The 16,443-nt window shown below is 42.2% G+C and overlaps 1 protein-coding gene and 3 non-coding genes across 4 annotated transcripts in view; 2 read left to right on the top strand and 2 right to left on the bottom strand.

The window, feature by feature from the left end:
- The first annotated feature begins 518 nt into the window (after positions 1 to 518).
- On the top strand, positions 519 to 591 carry trnak-uuu (transfer RNA lysine (anticodon UUU)). Its single transcript has one exon. It is a non-coding gene; the product is annotated as a tRNA-Lys (tRNA).
- A 227-nt stretch (positions 592 to 818) lies between these two features.
- On the bottom strand, positions 819 to 890 carry trnaw-cca (transfer RNA tryptophan (anticodon CCA)). The gene has a single exon. It is a non-coding gene; the product is annotated as a tRNA-Trp (tRNA).
- A 121-nt stretch (positions 891 to 1,011) lies between these two features.
- On the top strand, positions 1,012 to 1,084 carry trnak-uuu (transfer RNA lysine (anticodon UUU)). The gene has a single exon. It is a non-coding gene; the product is annotated as a tRNA-Lys (tRNA).
- Positions 1,085 to 9,940: 8,856 nt separating this feature from the next.
- The window catches only part of frem2a (FRAS1 related extracellular matrix 2a), a 71,429-nt gene continuing 64,926 nt past the window's right edge, over positions 9,941 to 16,443 (bottom strand). Inside the window, exons 17-24 of the mRNA XM_063202507.1 lie at positions 15,799 to 15,991; positions 15,289 to 15,402; positions 14,608 to 14,753; positions 13,790 to 13,924; positions 12,426 to 12,552; positions 11,477 to 11,664; positions 10,909 to 11,055; positions 9,941 to 10,486 (exon numbers count right to left, since the gene is read on the bottom strand). Of these exons, the coding sequence (XP_063058577.1) occupies positions 9,941 to 10,486; positions 10,909 to 11,055; positions 11,477 to 11,664; positions 12,426 to 12,552; positions 13,790 to 13,924; positions 14,608 to 14,753; positions 15,289 to 15,402; positions 15,799 to 15,991 (1,596 nt within the window). The remainder of the gene's footprint in view (positions 10,487 to 10,908; positions 11,056 to 11,476; positions 11,665 to 12,425; positions 12,553 to 13,789; positions 13,925 to 14,607; positions 14,754 to 15,288; positions 15,403 to 15,798; positions 15,992 to 16,443) is intronic.

Raw genomic sequence — 16,443 nt, 5'->3', positions numbered from 1 at the left:
TAAATTTCAAACCAAAGTTAGACAGAGAGGTACAACTTTTGTTGTTGTTGTTGTTAATGTGTGCCATAATATGTTTACAGTTAAAGGGGGAGAAGTGTTATCTATTGGGAAATATTGGTTCAGGAACTTATGTTATATTGGGGTTTCCCCACCGGGTCTAGTTAGTGTGGGACGTCCCAGTTTGTCCTGTAGTTTTGCCGGGCTATCTTTCTTCATTAAGAATGACCAAACAAGTGACATGTCTCCGTCTGGATTGAATGGATGTACTACACACTGGGTTACTACAGCCGCTGACTAAGTTAGCAGGTCACTTGGCTGCCATGCAATGTCCCATTGGTAAAGGCGCTAGCCGGTTAGCAACAGTGCCTTTGACAAATGGACTCCGGCTTCGCCCTCGACGGTCGCGCAAACGTCCTGCTGCATGCGCTGCTGTTCTTGCGATATTCAGATCACTCATGTTCTGGTGAAATGCTCTAGGGTTAGCGTCTGGCGTCCGCTGAGCATACTCTTCCTTCGAAGCCTGGATAGCTCAGTCGGTAGAGCATCAGACTTTTAATCTGAGGGTCCAGGGTTCAAGTCCCTGTTCAGGCGTCGATTTACATTGTAGGAGTGGTCCAGTCCCGATTTGTATCCCTGTTAGGCAGCATAGCACAGCTGCAACTCCTCTATCATAACAAGGCCTTGGATTGAATGCAGCGGTCTTGCTGTGAGAGCACAGGGAGCCAGTGTGTGCTGCCTCTCGTGCAAACATGCTGCTTGTGCTGCGCAATTTTCAGGCTTCTTTCAGTGACACCTCTTCAAAAGGCAGTGTCCAGCAATGACCCCGACGTGATTTGAACACGCAACCTTCTGATCTGGAGTCAGACGCGCTACCGTTGCGCCACGAGGTCCTGCGCAGAGATCATCCCAAAATAACAGGGTCTTTCGCTGCATTTTCTCAATCCTCCCTTTTCGCCAGGCCCGTATAGTCCTGCGGGATCTGACCTCTCATGTGCCGGCAGTGTTCTCGAAGCCTGGATAGCTCAGTCGGTAGAGCATCAGACTTTTAATCTGAGGGTCCAGGGTTCAAGTCCCTGTTCAGGCGATGCTTTAGGAACAGCTCAGTCACGGCTTGTCCTTGTTCTGAGCTGTTGGCTGCATGACAAATGTCAAGTGCGGTTGGGTGCAAGTTGGGTGCGGTTCTCGGCAATGTCGCCGCTGACATAAGTCGGTCGGCACACACCTTTTACACGCTTTGATCCTGCGCATATTCTCCCCTCTGAAATATTACCACACTCTTGCGCTTAACTCCGAAAAACAGCCTGTAGCCCAACATGGGCGTGATATATGCTAAATGGGGGGATGAGTCTTCCCCGACTTCATCAGTTGTGGTTTCAAAGAAACCACGGAGCATGGATTTTCAGATCAACCATGTGAAAACCTCGGCAGTCCATTGAGATCCAAAACTGAACTTTAACTTTGAATTTAGAACCACGTGCCAAAAGTCCTCGTGCAAAAGCATTTCAAAATCTGTCCTCAGCTCATTTTCACAAACACAAGGCAAGTAGGATTCAAGGATTCAAGAATGTATTGTCATTGTCAAAAAGGCAACGAAATTGTGTTTGGGGTACAATACTTAGTAGTAGCAGGTTTCCAAGTAAAGTGCAAAACGAGGATAAAGTGTCACCAGTGCTTGACCCCCCCAGCCCCACCATCCCACTTAAAGTGCAGCAGAGATTAAGTGCATAATACGACCCCCCCCCCCCTCTCTCAAACATGCGTGTGCGTAGTGGAGTAGTAGTGGAGGTGAGATAATGAGATGAGAACGCAATGTGTACCTTTGGCGGGAACTCAGCTGAGCGTTTTGGTGCGCAAAAGGTTGATTGAGATAATAAACATGATGATATGTTTTGAGTTTGGTGTGTTGCCTAGACAAGTCCGGAAATTAAAAACTGATTTAAAAGGCTGATCATTGCCTCTTAATTTCCACAGTAACAGCCACATTGTATTTGCTGACTTTCGCTTCTTCGCTTCTCTGTACAGTAACGTGACATTAATATCATTGGAAATATGTGGATCTCAGTTGTCCATCAGCATATGACACATGCATGCTGAAGAACGAACAAGGAAATCGATCGTCATGAAAAAAACGGAGACTTTATATTCTGTCGCAGACATGGGAATTAATTGGGCATGGGCATGCAATGCCAAGCCAGGATTTAAACACGCAGCTGATAGGGTGTACTAAAGACTGAAACGAAATGCCAAAGACATGCTCTGATATGTAGGCATACCTTTTTACGTTTAGCTATAATGAGATTCAGGAAATATTTTGTGTCTTACAAAACAGATAGGACAACCTGTAGCCTACCTCAGTACTAGGTCGTGGCTTTGTAGCCTATGTCGGGCATCTGTTCAGAAAGTTTAATAGGCTTCATGAACAAGTTCCAATAAATCGCAAAAGTTGAGGAGTTGCAATAAAAACCCTTTACTTAACGTGGCTACAACATAAATGGTGAAGGTTCTTTTTGAATAGGCATACTTTGGGTGGCTGTTTGGACGACTGGAACATCAGTCTTTAGTCTGACGTGCCTTGTCAATTTGTGCATGGTGCAACGAGGTGTTTTTGGTTTTGGTTACCGTCCGTGAGCACAACATGATGATCCTCAAACTGATTAATTAATTAATTACTTTTGTTTGTAAGTTCACGGATATGAGAACATGCTCTGGGCAGCTGGTCATATTTTGTCACAGTTAATATGTGGAACAGTTAATGCATTTCGGACCCACGCTGGTGTAAATATATGAGCTAGGTACCAGCACGAAAGTAAGAAGTTACCCTTTGGGTAATAATAATAATATAATAACAACAACAATAAGAATAATTACAATAATGATGGAGTCAGATAATATTAGTGTGTAAATTGGAGATTATTGTTTGTGTCACAATCTATTTGAAACAAGACTTAATGTGCTAGACAGAGTGGCATTTGATAAATAACACATCATCAGACTGGGAGATGCTGCCAAGGAGATGCTGGTGCCTTGCTATTAATGCTAATATTGCTATTAATGGGAATATTGCTATTAATGTTATTAATGCTACCTAACCCTAATCATGGACTTGAATCTACTGTAGGAGCAGGATAGCTCTGCTTGACAAAGCACATTGATGGGATAAGCAAAGTGTCCCATGCAGTATCTCAGTATGTATGAATGGAATAGATAGAATAAAAGGCTGTTATTGCCATTATGACAGATTTGGGAATGAGTCACAGAAGGCATGAGTGTCAGTTTGTTTATGTATGTGTATGTCATGATTCATCTGTATTTGTGTCTAGCCATCTTTGGTGTCATTATGTATGTACATGTGTGAGTGTATGTCTGTGATGTTGAAGAAGGTACTTGGAAGGGGGTGGAAGTGTGTGTGTGTGTGTGTGTGTGTGTGTGTGTGTGTGTGTGTGTGTGTGTGTGTGTGTGTGTGTGTGTGTGTGAGTGTGTGTGTGTGTGTGTGTGTGTGTGTGTGTGTGTGTGTGTGTGTGTGTGTGTGTGTGTGTGTGTGTGTGTGTGTGTGTACAGTAACTGTTTACATAAAGGATGGCGGACGCTGGCGGGACGAAGAGAACTCTGAGTCTTCGGTACAACATAGAAGAACATGGCTGCTTGCACACACACACACCAACAATAGATTATATATGACAACTGTGTGTGTCTGTAATATGCTTACTATAAAGACCTGTGTGACTGTGACTTGAGTCAGCGCTGAGGCGCTGTTCCACGCTTTTTTTGTTACTTAAGCAGGTGGGAGAATACAGCCCTAAGTTACAGGTCACTTGGCTGCCATGCAATGTCCCATTGGAAAAGACGCTAGCTGGTTAGCAACAGTGCCTTCGACAAATGGACTCCGGCTTCGCTCTCGACGGTTGAAATTGATATATGATGTGTATTAACATTTAAAAAAAATGAAAATATAGATTTTCCTCATAGGCCATGGCGGCCATATTTGGCGGCCATATTGTAAAAAAAAACGTGGCACTATGGTGAGCAAGCACCTCTGTGATTTTTCATGCCTAGGGACCCACTAACTCAGTTCAAGTGAGAAATTCCTCCAAATTGCGCGCAGGACTTAAGGCCAGATACCGTACTACTCTACATGTATTTAGAGTTGTTAGCAATTGAAGTAAACATATTTGTTATTGCTGTTTGTGTAAATAACTGGGCTGACTTTAAGCCCACACAGTAGGCCTACCTGAAAGGATAAAATCAAGGACCCACAATGAGCCTGCATGAGGCGGGAGCGTACCTATGTTCCCCAGGTCCTATGTTCCCTGGGTCCTATGTTCCCCTGTCTTTGTATGGGAGTGGGGAACATAGGACCCTTTTTCTAAAAAAGGGTTCTATGTTCCCCGCATTGTATGTTTCCAAGTATTCAATTTGTGCCCTGACCCAAACTATCCCTAAACCTAACCTGCCACGGTTGCAACAGCAACCAGCACTTTTCCATGTGGCAGCAGTCTACATTGAAGCAGTGGGGAACATAGAACCTGGGAAACATAGGGATGACCCCCATGAGGCCACTCAGTGTGGGACCCAGATGGGAGAAATTTGGGTTGCCCATGTGGGTTTTAGCTAGGGCCCATGTGAAACCCACCTTCAGCCCAACTGGGCTTGCCCACATGGGGCCACTGCTTAACCCGTGGCCAAAACCGTATTGAGCCCAGCTGGGCAGCCCACATTCAACCCATATGGGACCCACAAGGGTGTGTTGGCAGGGAATGGTTTTCCCTCTCCATATTGGCCATTTCAGTTCATTCCTACAGATTCCATTGGCTTTCCTCGTATGAGCCTCTTGAAACGCAGTCTCTCAGGGTTTTCTTTTTTTCCCCAGGAGACGTCCACGATTGTTGTGCATCTTCCTCTATGCTAGAAACTCTCTGAAAATTGGCAATGAAAGTGAAGTGCAGTCTCTTCTGAAAGAAAAAGAGAAATACCGGATCCTGAAGTTGAGCTAAAAACATGAATTGTGGCTTTTTGGCCCCGGTGTCAATACATCAATCATTTCTCTGCTCACCTTTCACTATTCTCTTTGAAAATGGTCACATTAACACTATTTATGTTTTACACAGAGACATGCATGCACGCACGCACGCACACATGCGCGCACATATAGGCTTACAAACTCTCTCTCTCTCTCTCTCTCTAACTAGCAAAAGTACATAGAGTACTGTATTTGTGTATTAGGGAGAGATATGTGTGTAACGATTTGCATGGCAAGATGTGAAATTTAAGGGTGACAATTGAAAAGACTTCATTTCTGCAGAGAGCATTTCCACTGCAAATTTCCAATTTGTGGACAATAAAGTATCCGTATTGCATACGTATACGAATTGCATACATATTGCATATCGTAGGCCTACTGTAGAGGGTTGGTTGTCACAAGTCATAGTTGTCACATGCATCATATCTCAGCCTCTGAAGGTGTGATTTGTTAGTGTCACAGGACACGTTGATATTGGAGGTAAAAACATGATATCCTTGAAGTGAGACAACATTATGTGCTCTTCACATGAACATTTTAATAAGTCTAATGTTTTTCTCATTCATTGCACAACTGACATCAAAATCAGTATGACCATTTGAAAGTATAGGCCTAAAGAGTAGGCTTCCATTTTGTTTAATCTTTTCTTAGGGCAATCCATGCGAGAGCTAGACTCTGAAAGAGTTAAACATGTCAGTTAGGGTTGGTTGTCACACTGCTACTGGGTTGGTTGTCACAATACTTTTTTCATTGTAGCCTACTGTGGTGTGTTAGCCATAGCATGAGGTGTTTCACATTCAGTTTACATTTTCATTTTTTTTAATTCTTAAGAGTGTTGAGTGGCAAATTGACCATTTGTGATGATTCTGCTATGCACAAGCTAGGTTTAGATTAATTGAAATTAGAAATGTATCATTTTTATTTAAAGGTAGACTACACTGTGTGAGATTTTTAGTTGCTTATTTCCAGGATTTATTCTACCCATTCACTAATGTTACCTTTTTCATGAATACTTACCACCACCATCAAATTCTTTATTATGACTGGAAAGATTGCACTTTTTATACATGAAAAGGGGGGTCTTCTCCATGGTCCTCTATTTTGAAGTTACACAAATAGCCATTTTTAGCTGCAAAAATGACTGTACTTGGGCCATCTTAGAAAATATTAGTTTATTACTTAGTAAACTTTCATGAAAAGATCAAATTTGGCAATAGGCAACCCGATTTCAATGAGCGGCATAGTTGCAGTACCTTTTTTGACCATTTCCTGCACAATACCGATAATGTTACAATTTTCCATTTCCCCACATAGTAGTGTGGTAGGAAGTGTCATTCCGTAGGTTTTTTGTGCTAATATATATATATATATTTTTTGCTTCATTTGCTTTGTTTGGGGTCCTACTAGTGAAAAATGATGGGTTTCGAATTTTCGGACCCCGTTATACCCCTCCTCTAGGGGGCGCTTTCTCGCCCTGGTCAGTATAGCTACCGAACCCATACTTATCTCTACTATGATCATATTTTCACAATCTTGGTGTCAATTTTAGGGTTATTGATGATGCCGAGTCCATTTATGATAGTTACATTATTATCAAAAGTCGCTATTAGACATATTTTGTAGATTTAAAAGCTATTTTGTCCACCTACAAGCCTGCTGTGGGAGATGTGACTACCATGGCATCCGTCTCATTGGATCTGTGCACATCATATCAAAATAATAAAGATTTCTATTTTATTAGGGTCAGTACTGTGATAAAATGATGGGTTCCAAATGTATTACCTCTTCAAAGTTAAAACATGAAGTCATCCATAGTTGGGCTGCCACTAAATCTCTGCTGATATCCCAGCAATCTGAGACTTATAGCCTGAAAAAACTCAGAGATCATCGCTCCACTTTCAAGACCTACTCTAAATTATCCACCACATTTAGTGTTCTGATGTTGACACAGGGAATCACTGCTTTTTAAGTAGGTTGAGAGGAGAACTCTCATCGTCTTTGATCTTGATCTTTACCAAAACACGAGCAGGTGTTTTGCACATAGTAGTGTTTGCTGCAATGCATGCTGTTGGCAAAACAACTGATGCAAGAGGAAGCTGGATGGTCACAAGCCATCAACCCAAACTCAGCAACTTCAGTTCTTGCAGCAGGCCTGGAATAAAGTCAACCAAGAACAATGTGAAGGAGTAATGGAACGCATACCAAAACGCATGAAAGCTGTGACTAAAAATCTGGCTTTTTCCACCAAATGTTGATTTCTGAATTCTTCCTAAGTTAATACATTACTATTATGTTGTTTTAAAGTTAATATCATCTTGTTTTCTTTGCATTTTTTGAGATGTCATCTTATGTGTTATTTTAACCCTTTGAGGAGTACCATCACAAATATGTGATTAGAATTTTGACCAAATTTTGAGTTCTCATTATGATGTCATAATGTCTTTGCGAGATTTTTAACACAGACGTCTATAGGAGCTGTAGAGTGTTCCAGTAAAATTCTAGAAGAACCTCTAGAAATTCCTTACTCCTCAAAGGGTTAACCATTTTGAGATTGAGATTTTCTGCAAATAAATGATCTAAATGACAATATTTTCTTTTGAAATTCGGAGGAAATATTGTCGGTAGTTTATAGAATGAAATGACAATGTTTGTTTTACTCAAACCCATACCTATGCATAACAAAATCAGAAAAAATTAAAATTTCGAAGTGGTCTCTCAATATTGTCCACGGCTTATATGTTAATTCTTTGGGATCTTAATATTTTGTGATCTAAATATTTAAATTTCTCTGCCCTTGTTTGAAAACTTTTAAATGGTTGGGGTGACTGTAATAATTAAAATGCTGTCATCCCCATAAACCCAAAAATGTTTTTCAATGAAGTCTGACAAGTATTTCAGTAAATTTGCATGCAGCTGCCTGCTATGATCAGTAAATAGATGTAGAAAAGGTTGATATATATCAGTGTTGGTTATTGTTGCCAAACTGTGGTCAGTGAAAATGCCTCCACACATGGACTTGCCTTGTTAGAGCAGGTCACCAGGGCTGTGTTACTTCACATGTGCCTGGTTTCAACACTAGAGGGGGCAGTGGGGCACGATCATGTAATATAAACAGATATTATGACGAAGTCAGTAAAATATCAAATCAAACTTACACTAAAGAATCACAACTTTATTTAACCATTTTAAAATAGTGTGAGTAGGTATTCTTCAGTAGTTTGTAGGAAAAATGGACCATTATAATAAATCAACACATGACCATTTCCCAAATACACAATATTTATCTATAAATAGATGTGCATACATAAACACATTTTAAAAATACATTAAACCTCAGGTACAAACCTGGAGCAGACCATAACAAAATGTAAAAAAATACAATGTTCGGTAAAAAGAATGATATAATTAAATGTCAAATAAGGATCAAAGGTACATTTTGTGTTTTTCAGACTGCGTTGCATAGCAAGCTTAAATGTGAATGAAGTGAAATACAGTGATGATTTTCCCCTTATGGGTTGCACAGGCTCCAGTGTAATAGATACAATGCTGTCTTCTTCTTTGACGACTGTGTACATCGGAAGATCAGACATTTATTTCTTTTTATTCTAAATACAGCCATTTATACATTCCAAGGCAATTGTGCTTCCTTCGTTTCCAGATACTCTCAGGGTACAATAATACTAAATAAAAAACAACAACAAAGTTCTGCCAAGATGTAGCCTTCTGGCAGTACCTATCTGCACCTTTAGGTTCACCTTATTTTCAGCACAGCCAAAAATATAACCCTTTGACTTAATTATAACTAGTCTGACAAAAAAAGTACTCTGATGTAGTGTCATGGGATGAAGGTAAAGACAGAATACTAAGAAGGGGTGATGTGGATCAAGTGGAATGTGAACTCACAATTGAAACCAACAGATATACAGCATACGACTACAGCTTATTGTAGCCAGGGACGACTGCAATGCTATGCTTTGGGACACCTAGACATCCATTTTCAATTCCAGACATTTTAGAAAAGCGTGATAAATTCATTTGAAATAATCCAGAATATAAAAAAAAAAGAAATAATCTACATATACTCTGACACACACCTCACACATACATTAACAGTGGTTGCAGTTTAGATGTACCATGGTTGTTGCTTTCTTGTTCAAATGTTCTTTAAATTAAAATCCTGTTAGACATCATTTGTCGACAAAAAAAAAACAACAGGATGTTACCCATCTGGTAACAAAGACATTTCTCTCTCATTCTTATCAAATCAAAAACCTTAATAATAACAACGTGGTTATTACCTGTTCTTCTTCTCAAAATGTTAATTTGTAAGCAACTGATGAAGAGTTTCACGACTCATGATTTTCAGTCAGTTCTGACTGCGGTGCTACGGTAGGTTTCAGACAACGTGGGGTTTTGAGAGGCACTTGCAAAAAGAAACAGGGATGAAACAAATATCAGGAGGATGGTGCACACAAACAAAATGGACGCACATACACTGTATAAAGAGTGAACACTTTGGAATAGAGGTCCCTAAAACGTTTATAAACACGTAAATAATTAACTGATTATCAACGAAACATTTACAAATGTTTGTAAATGTGAAAGAAATACTATGTAAATACATCAGACACATCACTGTCGCAGCAGCAGTCTGGAAAGTTTGTCCCCCAAAATACAAATAATAAAATCACTGGATATTGAAGCGTCTGGCTGGCAAACACATCAAAGTAGGAGCCGCATCCCACACCACTGTGCAGCTATAGGTTGATTCTTACCATTTAGAAAAAATTGCAAATGTTTTGTTTATAATTAGATCATTAGAAAGTTTAATTAAGTGTTAATAAAGCTCTTTAAGGGACCACTACTCAAAAGTATCATTGTTTTTTTTTTCCTCTCCCCCCCTTGGTCCTGTGTTTTTGTCCATCAAACCTCTGAGCTATCGGCGCTGTCGTAGGACTTGTCTGTCACCATCATCTGTTGCTTGCTGCCCGAGGGCTTGGGCGCCATCTTGCCGACGCCTGTTTGGCGCGAGCGCAGCAGTAGTGCCAGCGCCACTACCAGCAGCACAGTGAGCAGGAGACCCACCATAGCACCCGCCACTGTCACCGCGTCCTCCTCCCCACGCTTGCTGCCCTGCTCCCGGGGCAGAGTGTTGTCCGCCAGGGCCCCGTCGTCCCTGGGGCCCGCCCGCCTGCGGCTGCGGTCCAGGGAGATGTGCATGATGTTGGTGCCACGGTTATTGTCGGGCCCGATGTTCTCGGCCAGGGCGGGCACCTCGGGACCAGCAGCTCTCCTGGAGCGGGCAAGGGACGAGGGCAGAGCTGGTAGGTTGTCGTGGGTGGCAGAGGGTGATGCCATGCTCATACTGTGGTGGTACTCCAGGCTCCTCTTGCCGATGCCACGGTTGGCGTTCTCCTTGGAGCGCACGGTGTAGATGGTGTGGATGTACCACTCCCTTCCAGCTGCAACCTGGAATAGAGACACCAGTGTTAAAAGGTGTACAGTATATGATGAGGATGTACGACCAAATGTGCCTTTTCTCAGCATTTAATCACACAATCAGTGTTGCCAGATAAAAATGGCATTTTGCGAGGTTTTCTGGCAATTTATGGCCATAGAAATCAATACAATTTATTTCAAATTGAGTGCAATTCAGTGCTTCCAGGTGGGTTTTGAGCATTTTTTGGGTTGAAAGTCATCAGACTCATCTGGCAACCCTGCACACAATGCACGGCAATCACCAAGGGTCTGCAATAAAACATGAAAATGAAACTCCCTTTGTCCAAAGGGGTTTAGCTGTAAGCCAGTCCGTCTTTCAAATTCTAAGAACAAGTCCAGCTACTAAAAACGTAACTCTTCGGATGAGAATATCCACTAGCGTGACCCCTTACCTGGAACATGGGCTCTGAGTCGACCCTGAATCCATCTGATCCAGGCTGCTTGACCAGGGTCAGGGCACCTGGGTCGTCCACTGCCAGGAGAGCATTGAAGGGTACGTCTCCAAACGACCTGGCCTGCGTCTCAGGCTGGGCCTTGTCCTGAGGGAGTTAAGATCATTATGATTACTGATGGTAATAAATGCTTCACAGTTTGAAAAAAGGTTTTACAGAGGAAAAATACTTTGAAGAATCAAGGACATTGTCTCTTTTTCAAAACTTTTCTCTTTCTGAATCCAATTATTTGCAAGAAGGGAAATTTGATTAAGTCTATATAATGTAACAGCAAATGGCACTGGCATGAATTCAATCACCACCACAATGGACTGCTTGCACAATTATTGCTGCAAGGTTGATTGGATTTCAAGGTTCAGTGGATTGCGTGTTGAGTAAGGTGTTTGGTTAAGGTTCATAATTAAGAAAACAATAACAAAAATGTCAACGATCATGTAGAACGTGTGTCAGCAGGACAGTGCTAAAAAGCCACTTAATGAGTGTTTTCAAGGTAATGAAAGGTACTTACGATAATCTTGAATCTATAGAGAAGTGACGGGGAGTCTGCCAGACAGCCAAACTCTGACTTGGTGGGGTTGTACTTGGGCACATAGCCATCGGCACCGGTGCACAGGAACACCTTCTCAATGCTGCAGTGGAACGAGTCTCCCAGATTCTGCACAGGGTCCACCATGACTCTACCGAAGATCGTGTCGCCTGCATGGAGATTACAAGACATGAAGAAGTTGAAACCAGTGAGGTTACTTACACCATACACTGGGAAGGACAGAACTACAGGGAAAACAAATAAATGGTTTAGGTCAACATGCTGGATATGCAGTATCATGTCAATGCTACATTGAAGTAAACCACCAAAGTATCACATGTCAATGTCACAGTACATTGAAGTGAACGGCCATTAGATCCACCTGGCATGGTACTTTCATCTACATATAGACAGCCCTTTTTTCAACATGAAACTACCCATCATTCTTTTCACATTTTACTTGAATTATGGAGACTTCACAGATGGGACATTGACATTTTTAGAAGACATCAGGGTGGTGCAACCACAGCTAATGTCATTTAAGTGTGACGATGGCATGGCAGGCTACATTCATTAATTATACAACATTGTTCACTTGCAGAGAGTTGACTGCATTATGACAATGTTATGTCAATATCATAAACATTGTATGACTTTGTCTTTAAGTGAAATTCAGTTATGACAAAGACAGGCCTAACAATGTCAACTTTTCATGGGCATAAAACGTTTATGACATTGGCATTATGTTTATGACTCGTACATGACACTATTATGACACTGTCAAGCAAAGTGTAACCATAAAATCCATACAAGAGTGACATTAGCTATGTGTTTGCACCACCTCACCTCTGCTACAAAAAAAATCCCCTAACGACCCAGCAGTGAAATGTCCTGAGTGAGACCAATGAAAGCGCCTGACGGATGGCCTTACCCTCTGAGAAGGCGGTGTCACTCTCCTGTCCAAAGCCCATGGAGCCGTCGGAGAGCCACAGGTTCCTCTTGGACAGCAGGAACATCTGCGTGTTCAGGCTAAACTCCACAGCCACTGGGTCACTCACCTGCACACCAGCACATTATAATAGCACACATTAGCCTTCATCAAAAATTACTTACTAGTGAAAAGGAGAATTCCGGCCAATTTCAACTTCATGTACGGTACTTGTATTACTTGCGCTACCTTTGACCTGTCAGTTAAGTTTAAAAAGTGTCTGTTAGGACAACATACTCAAAATACCACCCTAAAAGGTATTGTTGTGTGGTAAGGTGTCTTGTGACAAGCCAAGGGTACGGTGAGCAATACAAGGTCTTGGTCCATGACTTTTAGGAACAAGATCTTAGTCCATACAAAGAAATAACAGTGAGCATCTCTAGACACAAGATTTAGACATGTATCCAAGACAAATATTACCACAAGCAGATCAACTGCAGGAATGCTTCCCCTTAGATTAGATCCATAGATTCATTGGAATTTAGATTAGACTTCTATGTATCATGCAAGACTAGCAACTCCATTATACTTTCAAACAGGTTGCGCATGTCTGTATAGTACTCATTGCACTGCTCCTATGTAACCCTATGAAAGTGCTGAACGTCAATTTCGATACTACACAACATACTTTCGATTGACACACACAACATATTCTGAATAGTCTGACTGCAGTGAAAAACATCTTCATTGCCCCAAACTCAATTGTTGTGTTTTGGTTTCCAGCAGTGAACACTGAAGTATGTAAGAGGCCCTGGATTATGGCACGTTATGGTTAAGTCAGGTTATGACTTCTTGAAGACAAGTAATGTTGTCAGGGTTCAAGTTGAGGTACAGTGTGTCATGGCCCAGTGTCCTGTCGAGATGGGCTGCTTTGTCAAGATGAGCTACCAATAGGCTGTTAGCAGAGCCCAACCCAACCCTAACCCCTAAAGCGCTACTGTAGTGAGTGGTAGTACTATAATAATGGCTTGGTAGGTCAGTTCGACAGGTGGCTCATATTGACACAACAACAGGGCCGGGCTAGGTATGGCTGCAGCCTAGGGGCCCCCTCCTGCCAGGGGGAAAAAAATGATCTGTAATGTTGAGTTTTAAATCCGTTTTAAGTCTTGTTAATAGCTGGCTCAGCAGGGAGACATGTTATCCTTAATTCCAAGTTTTTGTGATGTCTGTCTATTTCCTTTCATTGTGAAATGTTCCTCCCAGGGCAGCCCACAGCAACCTGTAGCCTAGGGCCATCTTAATCTGGCCCTGCACAATAACACAAGGCTTCATTTTCCCCCCTAATCCACAGTGTTGGTGTACTGTACCTGCTGGAAGCGAATGTCCATGTCAAACGTGATGGGCTCCCTGGGGTTGCAGACGGGGGGTACGGAGTACTCCACATTCATGGCAGCCGTACAGGGGATTAGCTTCACAGTGTATGTGCCAGAGTAGTCGCGCACCTAAGAAAACACACCAAGCAGCTATTCAGGTTCGCAGCCTGTTGAGTGCATTTAAAGGTTTTGTCTTCAAAAAACAAAGTGAGTCACAATACGGGGATGTGCTTTGTGTTCTTTAGAAACAAGAGGAAAAACACAAAATCAAACAATATAAACACTAGTTGTGGGTCCTAAGTGTCAAAAGTAGATTTTATAGGTGCCTTTCCCCACGAAGCCGTTCAGTACTTGTTCTTTTTTATATACGATAAAAGAAGATAGATGGAAGAGTGTGCAAATAAGGAGTAAAGAAGTTCTTGAATTGAATAGTTCAGATTACCACTGAAATATTTTTCACATTTTTCAATTCACTTTGCAAAATATTGGGAAGTAGTTAGGGTGTGTTTGTTTGGAACATTTAGATATTCGATGTGGCGTGCTAGGCCTATATGGACTTTGACTGATGGTAGTGTGTGAATAGCCAAACTCCACCAAACTAGAACAGCCCAAAGCAGGAACACAAATGCTTTTTTTCCTCACAAAAAACTGGCTCACAAAACCACTCATTAATACTTGGTAGACCGCAGCAAAATTAATGAAGAAACCATGCAATGGCACCTTTTAGGCTCCAGCGTTACAAGTTTGTAACCATCTATAAACCAACTTCATCCTAATTCTTTTTTTATGAACAAGAATCTACGATAACTCACAGCAAAGTCCGACATGAAGGTCCACTGCTGCACGGGTTGGTTGTACGTCGGCTCGGTCCGCACCAGGGACAAGTTGAAGGTCAGCCCAGGGTGGGCCATGCTCAGGACCATGGATTTCTGGCGGTTGTCCTCTCTCTTGTACCGTCCTTTGCTCCCTTAAAAGGCAGTTGAAGAGCAGGTGAGATCAAACAGGCAAGCCAGGCTCAAACTACACGACTCACGATTGTGTGTGCGATTTAGACGTCAGGGTGCACCGCACACTAGAAGAGAATCGCAACTGTCAATCTTATCACTGCTCGCAGCCACCGAGACAATGCCCAACATTCTATTTCCAGTCGCAAATATCAAACAGTGTTTGATTTCTACGATTCTCAATCGGCGACTCTTTGAGCTGCCAAAGTTCTATCTTAGAACGTCGCACACAACGAGGAAATCTTTGATGACAATCGCTTGCGATGGTCTTGGGGGGTAACGTTCCACCGATTGTCGTAAGGGGGGTTTTCAGCCGAGAATTGGGCCGATAATCGTGTGAGCCAGGGTTTAGTCTCTTTTTCTTGCGAAGCATTGTGACAAAAGGAGAGATCACATTCATCACCAATCCCCATCATTTAAAAAGGCTTAACAATGATATATAAATGCTATGCACAACAATGTCAACATGATGAAGTGCAAGTTGACTGCTGAGCATACCTGGGTGCGTGTCCACGAACAGACCCCTGAAGCGTGCCTCAGTGCGGAAGTTGACCACCAGACGTCCCTGTTCGTTTATCCTCATGCTGGTGGGGTACAAGGCACCTGGGGATGGAGACAAGATATCCACTATCAGATGTCGCAATGTGGCTTTATTTTCTGATGTGATATACGTATATGTATAATACATGAGCTAAACAGAGCAACTCGGTTCGTCTGAAGGTGCCATGGAACTGAATGGACGGCAACAACTCAAATGTTCTCTTCTTTAAATATTAGAATAGATGGAGTATACACATGCATGCAGGCACGCACACGCACACGCACACGCACACGCACACGCACACGCACACGCACACGCACACAGAGGGACAGAGAGATGGCGTTAAAATCAAATCAAGAAAACACAACCCAGCCTTGCCCTGTGTGCTGGTTTGATATGGCATGACATTTAAGTCACCATGACTTGACCAAAAGCTATTACCCCAATGCAACTCTTACCCTGCACTTCGGCCTGCGGCGGGCTGCCGATGCCGTCCTGCCAGAGGATGGCCGTGTCGTAGGTGAAGGTGAGCCGCAGCTCGGACTGCAGGTCGAAGTGCTGCCAGCCGCCGATGCCCACGGGCGAGTGGAAGACGTAGGAGACGTGCAGGGGCACGCGCAGGGTCACGTAGGACTGCACCAGGTTCAGCACCTGCACAGCAACAAACAACCACAAGGAAAGGCAACTTCAGAGTTAAATCAAGGCAGTCCAACACCATTTGTTTAAGCCGATTAAATATAATTTGCTGAAACGAACTGTTTACATGGGCAATTTCCTAATTTAATCAGTTCATATGAACATTGTAAACCACACATTATAATCAGTTGAAATATTTAAGTCACTTAAATTTAAGCAGATGATTTCACTGTTTACATGATGAACATTTTAACGGTTTGTACATTTAATCAGATAAAAAGTGCCCACGTAAATACAGCTAGTGTTTTGTAGAGATTTTTTCAAGCAGGTCAATCAAGCAAAAACATAGAATTATCCAAAAACAGTGATCATTTGGTTTGCTCTTTTTGTACTTTTTAGTCTTCAATCAGCAATGTTGGGGAATGCAGGAAAATTAAATCAGGGGAGACAGTTGTTAGATTTAAACC

The sequence above is a fragment of the Engraulis encrasicolus genome, chromosome 7 (genome assembly GCF_034702125.1).
Source record: "Engraulis encrasicolus isolate BLACKSEA-1 chromosome 7, IST_EnEncr_1.0, whole genome shotgun sequence".
NCBI lineage: Eukaryota > Metazoa > Chordata > Actinopteri > Clupeiformes > Engraulidae > Engraulis > Engraulis encrasicolus.
The sequence above is the reverse complement of the archived record's forward strand: the minus strand, read 5'-3'. Positions and strand labels throughout refer to the sequence as shown.